The sequence below is a fragment of the Procambarus clarkii genome, chromosome 31 (assembly GCF_040958095.1).
Source record: "Procambarus clarkii isolate CNS0578487 chromosome 31, FALCON_Pclarkii_2.0, whole genome shotgun sequence".
In the NCBI taxonomy this organism is placed as follows: Eukaryota; Metazoa; Arthropoda; class Malacostraca; order Decapoda; family Cambaridae; genus Procambarus; species Procambarus clarkii.
In genome coordinates, this window is record NC_091180.1 from 34,197,863 (window position 1) to 34,207,862 (window position 10,000).

General features: G+C 49.7%; 1 protein-coding gene across 1 annotated transcript in view; it reads left to right on the plus strand.

The window, feature by feature from the left end:
* Positions 1-1,329: 1,329 nt before the first annotated feature.
* Positions 1,330-10,000, plus strand: part of LOC123758932 (mucin-5AC-like) — a 17,509-nt gene continuing 8,838 nt past the window's right edge. Inside the window, exons 1-3 of the mRNA XM_069334275.1 lie at positions 1,330-1,447; positions 4,458-4,648; positions 5,092-6,594. Of these exons, the coding sequence (XP_069190376.1) occupies positions 1,330-1,447; positions 4,458-4,648; positions 5,092-6,594 (1,812 nt within the window). The remainder of the gene's footprint in view (positions 1,448-4,457; positions 4,649-5,091; positions 6,595-10,000) is intronic.

Consider the following 10,000-nt stretch of genomic DNA (forward strand, 5'->3'; position numbering starts at 1 on the left):
TGAGGAACGTGCTAGCCAACAACGGATATGCAGAAGATATTAACAGAAAGGTGGATAACATTATAGTATCTGTGATGAAGCGACCAGCGCGATATAATCTGTCCCTACCCCTTAAACTAGTCCATAAGAACTTCATGTCAACGACGCGCCAAACGGTGGGGAAGGAACTCGGAGTCCCTCTCGATACCAACCAGAAGTTAGTTTATATATATATATATATATATATATATATATATATATATATATATATATATATATATATATATATATATATATATATATATATATATATATATAAACTTTCATAGTCATTTCCCTTCCCTCTACCCTTTTGTACATTCATGCTACAGTATGGACCTTAAGCTACTTTTTGGCGAACATGAAATTGACTCGCGAGAAGGCGTCCAACAGGGTGACCCCCTTGCTCCTCTCCTTTTCTGCTTAGTCATCAAACAAGTCACAGAGGTCCTGTCCAGCGAGCTTAACATCTGGTTCTTGGATGATGGTACCCTAGCTGGTTCCCAAGACTCCCTCCTGGAGGACATCAGAAAAATCCAGGAGCAAGGTGCAGTTTTAGGCCTCACCCTGAACCCTTCTAAATGTGAAATAATATGTTCCAACCAGGGCATCGTAGAGAGAATAGAGGGTCTTCTGCCAAATATCCATAAAACTAAACCTGAAGACAGCACACTCCTAGGAGCTCCCCTGGGGTTGAAAGCCATCGATGAGTTCCTTGATAAGAAAATCGCCGACCTTAAGAGGATGGATGGGAGGATTGAGGATATTGATGCTCATGATGCACTCTACCTCATCACCAGATGTCTGTCCCTCCCCAGGTTAACCTACTTTCTGAGGTGTTCACCATCTTACAGTAGCCAAAAACTAAGTGAGTATGACTGGTTACTGAAATCAATGCTAGAAAAAGCCCTTAACCTCTCTCTTGATGACCTACAGTGGAAACAAGCCTCTCTTCCCGTAAGACTTGGGGGCCTCGGAGTTCGAACAGCAACGCAAACCGCTGTTCCAGCCTTCCTGTCCTCCTTATCAGCATCCGACGACCTTGTGAAGGAAATTCTACCTGCCCACTTACATCAGCTGGCAGGTGTACATGATCCCAATTTTACACGCTGTGCCACAGAGTGGGCCTCTCGTGCGGGCCCATCACCTCAACCACCATCCCCAAAAGCCCACAAGCAATCCAGCTGGGATGGCCCCATTGTAGACCAAGTTGCTGCAGAGTGCCTGGGTGCTGCAACAACACAACACGACATTGCTCGCCTCACAGCAGTAGCAGCACCACATGCAGGGGATTTCCTGTTAGCAACCCCAATGTCGGCAACTGGCATGCGTCTCACACCACACGCCCTCCGAATTGCTGTGGCCCTTCGCCTTGTTGCCCCAATCACACCAAATATAGGTGTATTTGCGGCGAGATGGTGGCCGACAGGTACGGCCACCATGGCCTACTCTGCCAAAGCACAGGGGGATGGCACTCGAGGCACAGTGACGTTAACGACATCATCAAGAGGAGCCTCACCACAGCTGGATGCCCAGCTGAAAGAGAGCCCCGTTACCTAACGCCTCGTAACTCTGATGCTCTTATTGGTCGCCCGGATGGTATCACAGTGAACCCCTGGAAGAATGGCAAGCAGTTGGTATGGGACTACACGTGCGTATCAACCCTGGCTCACACCTACATTAACCTCAGTGTTGCACAACCAGGTGGCGCTGCCACCCACAGGGAAGCAGCCAAATCTCGTAAGTATAGAGAACTGGATCACCACTACAATTTTGTCCCCATTGCTTCTGAGACACTCGGCGCCTGGGGTAAAAGTGCTACCAGTTTTTTGAAGGAACTGGGTTCTAGGCTCATTGAAACAACAAGGGACCCTAGAGCTGCCAGCTTTCTTTTCCAGCGCCTCAGCGTGGCGATACAGAGGGGAAATGCGCACTCCATCCAGGGTTCCTGCCCGCCATCTGAGGAGCTGGAGGAACTCGACAACCTATGATAACCATCTTTGTATCCTATATGTAACTCCTTTTTTATAACAAAGTTCAAATAAAGCAAATATATATGTGTACATACAAAAGAATGGGGGTGGTAGAAGATAATATTAGTGTTCAGTGAGAAACCACAAGGTCTCCTCTGAATACTTTTTATTTTCTTCTCCGAGGCTATGGGTCCCCACATTAGCACCAGAGGTGGTACCCTCACAAATTTTATATATATATATATATATATATATATATATATATATATATATATATATATATATATATATATATATATATATATATATATATATATATATATATGTCGTACCTAGTAGCCAGAACTCACTTCTCAGCCTACTATTCAAGGCCCGATTTGCCTAATAAGCCAAGTTTTTCTGAATTAATATATTTACAATAATTTTTTTCTTATGAAATGATAAAGCAACCCTTTTCTCTATGTATGAGGTCATTTTTTTTTATTGGAGTTAAAATTAACGTAGATATATGACCGAACCTAACCAACCCTACCTAACCTAACCTAACCTATCTTTATAGGTTAGGTTAGGTTAGGTAGCCAAAAAAAGCTAGGTTAGGTTAGGTTAGGTAGGTTAGGTAGACGAAAAAACATTAATTCATGAAAACTTGGCTTATTATGCAAATCGGGCCTTGAATAGTAGGCTGAGAAGTGCGTTCTGGCTGTTAGGTACGACATATATATATATATATATATATATATATATATATATATATATATATATATATATATATATATATATATATATATATATATATATATATATATATTGAGATTAGCCCTTCCATTTATCTTTCTTTCTCTTTCCTTTTCTTTCTCTTTTCTCCTCTTTTTCTGTTCATTGTCTTCTCCTACGCTCCCTTGCTATCCTCTTCTTTTTCCTATTACTATCTCCTTATTCGGTGGTTATAATAGGAGCTGCCTCGTATGGGCCAATAGGACTTCTGCAGTTCTCATTATTACTACTATCCCCTACACCTTACTTTCCTCCTCAGCTTTCTCTTGCCTATTTATTGCCTGTCCCTTCCTCCTCATCACAATCGACTTGAGAATGGTCCAGGACGGACCGAAACGTCGTCGTCCCTTCAACTTTTAGTGTGTGGTCTGGTCAACATACTTCAGCCACGTTATTGTGACTCATCGCCGTCTGCATATATATATATATATATATATATATATATATATATATATATATATATATATATATATATATATATATATATATATATAATATGCAACAACGATCACAAAAACTGATCCAAGAATGCGGAAAAAAAAACACTTTTGAAGAATTAAAGAATGCTGAACGCATTTTCGGCTCAATTCACCTACATGAGAGCAAGATAGAGAGTGAAGGTGAGAGCTCCACACTCTATCTTCCTCTAATGAACGCGAATTGAGCCGAAAACACGTTCACCATTCTCTAATTCTTCAAAACAGTTCCCCCCCCCCCACACACACATATATAATATATAATATGAAGACCTTAGTCAACAGTGGATAGATAAGAGCAAGCGAGCAAGCAAGCAGGGCAGGAGCCACGCAAACATATAGACTCCCACTACGCTAAAATATTGCTTGTGTGTTGAGAGTTAATAAATATGCCCTCAATAAACATATATAACAACACCTCAGGAGATATACAAGCAGCAGCCTTACACATGAAATCTCAAACACGTCTCACTCAAGGGGTGAAACCAGTTTTATTTTATATATATAAATATACATATATATATTCGTATATACTTGTCTGGCCGTCAACAACATTTTACAATAAACTGGTTTAAATTACCGATCTTCTGAGAAGCATAGAATTTGCACCCCTGAATTTAGTTTAATATACTGTAACATGATTTCGAATTATGTGCAAGAAATTATTTATTCTGCCATTGAACATGCTAGCTGGGGGGAGTTATTGTTTTATGATTGACGCAGTTTAAAGTTAGGAAAAGTTAAATGTATATATGTATCTTGGGTAATTATAGGTAACGGGTGGTTCTAAAGTTTGAGAAATTCTGTTAGCTCGAGAAATGGCTACACTTGTAGTGATGACTCTTGAGAGTCAACATCTGGGATGATGGCTCTTGAGTCAACATCTGTGGTGATGACTCTTGAGTCAACACCTGTGGTGATGACTCTTGAGAGTCAACATCTGTGGTGATGACTCTTGAGAGTCAGCATCTGTGGTGTTGACTCTTGAGAGTCAACACCTGTGGTGATGACTCTTGAGAGTCAACATCTGTGGTGATGACTCTTGAGAGTCAACACCTGTGGTGATGACTCTTGAGAGTCAACATCTGTGGTGATGACTCTTGAGTCAACATCTGTGGTGATGACTCTTGAGAGTCAACACCTGTGGTGATGACTCATGGAGTAACCTTCTCGCACTTATTACTCATAATAAAAATGGTAGATATTCTAATGGTAGATATTCAGCTGGTAGATATTCACATGAAAGGTATATTTATAGAAAGTAATCTCATAGTAGATATTCTCACAGTAGATATTCGCCTGGTAGATAATCTCGTGGTAGCTAATACCCTCGAAGACATTCTTATGGTAGATATTATCGTGGTAGATATTCTTATGGTAGATATTCTCATGGTAGAAATTATCATGGTAGATATTCACATTAAGAAATTAATATATTTCTTGACCCCCAACGAACACACATCATTCTCTGATATATATATATATATATATATATATATATATATATATATATATATATATATATATATATATATATATATATATATCAGAGAATGGTAGCGTAAGACACCATGGCTTACGCTATGGGGGGCCTGACGGCTGAGTGAACAACGCTCGGTATTCGTAGTCCTGAGGTTCCGGGTTCGATCCCCGGTGGAGGCGGAAACAAATGGACAGAGTTTCTTTCACCCTGATACCCCCTTGTTCACCTAGCAGTAAATAGGTACCTGGGAGTTAGACAGCTGCTACGGGCTGCTTCCTGGGGGTGTGTAACAAAAAGGAGGCCTGGTCGAGGACCGGGCCGCGGGGACGCTAAGCAGACTGTCCAGCACCCAGCTTACCCAGCACAGCAGACTGCCCAGCACCCAGCTCACCCAGCACAGCAGACTGCCCAACACCCAGCTCACCCAGCACAGCAGACTGCCCAGCACCCAGCTCACCCAGCACAGCAGACTGCCCAGCACCCAGCTCACCCAGCACAGCAGACTGCCCAACACCCAGCTCACCCAGCACAGCAGACTGCCCAGCACCCAGCTCACCCAGCACAGCAGACTGCCCAGCACCCAGCTCACCCAGCACAGCAGACTGCCCAGCACCCAGCTCACCCAGCACAGCAGACTGCCCAGCTCACCCAGCACAGCAGACTGCCCAGCACCCAGCAGAGCAGACTGCCCAGCACCCAGCAGAGCAGACTGCCCAGCACCCAGCAGAGCAGACTGCCCAGCACCCAGCAGAGCAGACTGCCCAGCTCACCCAGCACAGCAGACTGCCCAGCACCCAGCAGAGCAGACTGCCCAGCACCCAGCAGAGCAGACTGTCCAGCTCACCCAGCACAGCAGACTGCCCAGCACCCAGCAGAGCAGACTGCCCAGCACCCAGCAGAGCAGACTGCCCAGCACCCAGCAGAGCAGACTGTCCAGCACCCAGCAGAGCAGACTGCCCAGCACCCAGCAGAGCAGACTGCCCAGCACCCAGCAGAGCAGACTGCCCAGCACCCAGCAGAGCAGACTGCCCAGCACCCAGCACAGCAGACAGCCCAGCACCCAGCAGAGCAGACTGCCCAGCACCCAGCAGAGCAGACTGCCCAGCACCCAGCAGAGCAGACTGCCCAGCACCCAACAGAGCAGACTGCCCAGCACCCAGCAGAGCAGACTGCCCAGCTCACCCAGCACAGCAGACTGCCCAGCACCCAGCAGAGCAGACTGCCCAGCACCCAGCAGAGCAGACTGTCCAGCTCACCCAGCACAGCAGACTGCCCAGCACCCAGCAGAGCAGACTGCCCAGCACCCAGCAGAGCAGACTGCCCAGCACCCAGCAGAGCAGACTGCCCAGCACCCAGCAGAGCAGACTGTCCAGCACCCAGCAGAGCAGACTGCCCAGCACCCAGCAGAGCAGACTGCCCAGCACCCAGCAGAGCAGACTGCCCAGCACCCAGCACAGCAGACTGCCCAGCACCCAGCAGAGCAGACTGCCCAGCACCCAGCACAGCAGACTGCCCAGCACCCAGCAGAGCAGACTGCCCAGCTCACCCAGCAGAGCAGACTGCCCAGCACCCAGCAGAGCAGACTGCCCAGCACCCAGCAGAGCAGACTGCCCAGCACCCAGCAGAGCAGACTGCCCAGCACCCAGCAGAGCAGACTGCCCAGCACCCAGCAGAGCGTGCTGTTTCAATTACCTGTCTAGGAAGACAGTATACAAGACCCGACGTCTCTCCAGGCCAGCGCCAAGAGCTAATGTCTATATCGGTGAAAGCTCAACAACAGCCAATAGAGTTAATCAGGTTGTGTTTGAGGTATGGTTCTAGCTGGGCCACACGACACGCCAAGCACGACCTTCGGTCCTGCTGGCGTAGGGTATAGAGTTGTGACGGCGGTCTTGGCTAGTGGGTCCCTGGGGACCTCTCGCTCTCTCGTGATAGCTGGTGTTTACCTTTTGACGAATCGTGGAAAAAATTTGATCTCGGAGATCTGAGAGTTTTGCTCTTTCATCTCGAAGCCCTTCGTGTGTGTGGGGGTTGCGTGCGTGTGTGTGTGTGTGTGTGTGTGTGTGTGTGTGTGTGTGTGTGTGTGTGTGTGTGTGTGTGTGTGTGTGTGTGTGTGTGTGTGCGCTACACACCCCCAGGAAACAGCCCGTAACAGCTGTCTAACTCCCAGGTAACTTTTTACTGCTAGGTGAACAGGTGCATCAGAGTGAGGGAAACTCTGCCCATTTGTTCCCGCCTTCGCGGGGGGGGGGGGGGGGATTGAACCCGGAACCTAAAGGCTACGAATCCCGAGTGCTGTTTACTCAGCCGTCAGGCTGATGACAGCCCATCAATATTATACAGAAAACTTGACCATTTCTAACATACTAGACAGTATTAAATTTATAATTTATATTCAGTAAAGCTAAATTCAAACGGCTTTCATTTTTTATACTGGATAAGAGTTGTACGCGAAGAACAAGTGTATAATAGATTAGAACCATTGAACCCAATGTCCTAGTTTTGAAATGCCTTTGTTCTATGTTTATTTAAAATTAGAACCCTGGTTCACTGTATTACTTAGGGCTGGACGGTAGAGCGACGGTCTCGCTTCATGCAGGTCGGCGTTCAATCCCCCGAGACCGTTTACAAGTGGTTGGGCACTATTCCTTACCCCTGTCCCCTCCCAAATCCTTATTTCTGACCCCTTCCAAGTGCTATATAGTCTTAAGTTCTTATATAGGCTTATATAGGCTTAAGTGGCGTTTTCTTAATTATCCCTTCCCATTCTCTGGGTATTTAGGGCCTCCAAAATTAGGTCTCAAGGAATTTACGTAAAGATTCGTGACTAATAAATTTTTTTCCTAATTGATTTCGTGTAAAGTCGCTTTTTATCCACTCTTGTTATGCAAGAGCCACGAATCTCTTCACGAAAGTAACACTGTGTGTTGTACCGAGTTTATAACACGAACCACCGCTTGTTTGACTTACGATCCGGTATTCGTTAGTAAGGCTGATTTACAAACGTTCTCTCGTAAATCCTCTTTGCCAATTTTCCGTAAATTACGTTGCAAATCTTGAGATCGAAATTACTATTATTTTACACTGCGATAACGACACTATCGGCTCATCGCGGGAAGATTTAGCGGCCTGTAACTACATAATAAATATAAGAAGCCTAAGGCGCTTCGTCAGCGGGTCTAGAGCCCGGGCTCTAAACCGGCGCTCTACGGCCAGGGGGCTCTAGCGCCACTCATGTTTACGAACGTTAAACAACGCAGGAAGGTCAGGGAGCCATTAATATCGGACAAAGCAGAACTGAACGCTGGCGAAGGTTTGCGTTCTGGTCGTTCATTCGTTCCCGGCCATGGGCGTCGTCCGTTCCCGGCCATGGGCGTCGTCCGTTCCCGGCCATGGGCGTCGTCCGTTCCCGGCCATGGACGTCGTCCGTTCGTCGGGGCGATGAACGTCGTTCGGGCGTCAGTACGTTCATTGACGTTCCCCAGCTGGCTGAGAGTCAGATATATCGCTGGGAAGCACGACGAACTACACGGCCACCGGTGCCTTTGAGGCCATTTCGGGCCTGGGGGCCACCACTACCTCTAGGGGGCCACCACTACCTCTAGGGGGCCACCACTACCTCTAGGGGGCCACCACTACCTCTAGGGGGCCACCACTACCTCTAGGGGGCCACCACTACCTCTAGGGGGCCACCACTACCTCTAGGGGGGCCACCACTACCTCTAGGGGGCCACCACTACCTCTAGGGGGCCACCACTACCTCTAGGGGGCCACCACTACCTCTAGGGGGCCACCACTACCTCTAGGGGGCCACCACTACCTCTAGGGGGCCACCACTACCTCTAGGGGGCCACCACTACCTCTAGGGGGCCACCAGAACTACAAGGGCCACCACGACCCCAAGGACCACCACCACCACTAGCCCCACCACCACCACTAGCCCCACCACCACCACCACTAGCCCTACCACCACCACCACTAGCCCCACCACCACCACCACTAGCCCCACCACCAGCAGCACTAGCCCCACCACCACCACCACCACTAGCCCCACCACCACCACCACTAGCCCCACCACCACCACTAGCCCCACCACCACCACCACTAGCCCCACCACCACCACCACTAGCCCCACCACCACCACCACCACTAGCCCCACCACCACCACCACTAGCCCCACCACCACCACCACCACTAGCCCCACCACCACCACCACTAGCCCCACCACCACCACCACCACTAGCCCCACCACCACCACCACTAGCCCCACCACCACCACCACCACTAGCCCCACCACCACCACCACTAGCCCCACCACCACCACCACCACTAGCCCCACCACCACCACCACTAGCCTCACCACCACCACCACTAGCCCTACCACCACCACCACTAGCCCCACCACCACCACCACTAGCCCCACCACCAGCAGCACTAGCCCCACCACCACTAGCCCTACCTCCACCACCACCACTAGCCCCACCACCACCACCACTAGCCCCACCACCACCACCACCACTAGCCCCACCACCACCACCACCACTAGCCCCACCACCACCACCACTAGCCCCACCACCACCACCACCACTAGCCCCACCACCACCACCACTAGCCCCACCACCACCACCACTAGCCCCACCACCACCACCACTAGCCCCACCACCACCACCACCACTAGCCCCACCACCACCACCACCACTAGCCCTACCACCACCACCACTAGCCCCACCACCACCACCACCACCACTAGCCCTACCACCACCACCACTAGCCCCACCACCACCACCACCACTAGCCCCACCACCACCACCACCACTAGCCCCACCACCACCACCACCACTAGCCCCACCACCACCACTACCACTAGCACCACCACCACCACCACCACTAGCCCCACCACCACCACCACCACTAGCCCCACCACCACCACCACTAGCCCCACTACCACCACCACTAGCCCCACCACCACCACCACCACTAGCCCCACCACCACCACCACCACTAGCCCCACCACCACCACCACCACTAGCCCTACCACCACCACCACCACTAGCCCCACCACCACCACCACCACTAGCCCCACCACCACCACCACCACTAGCCCTACCACCACCACCACTAGCCCCACCACCACCACCACCACCACTAGCCCTACCACCACCACCACTAGCCCCACCACCACCACCACCACTAGCCCCACCACCACCAGCACCACTAGCCCCACCACTAGCCCCACGACCACCACTACCACTAGCACCACCACCACCACCACCACT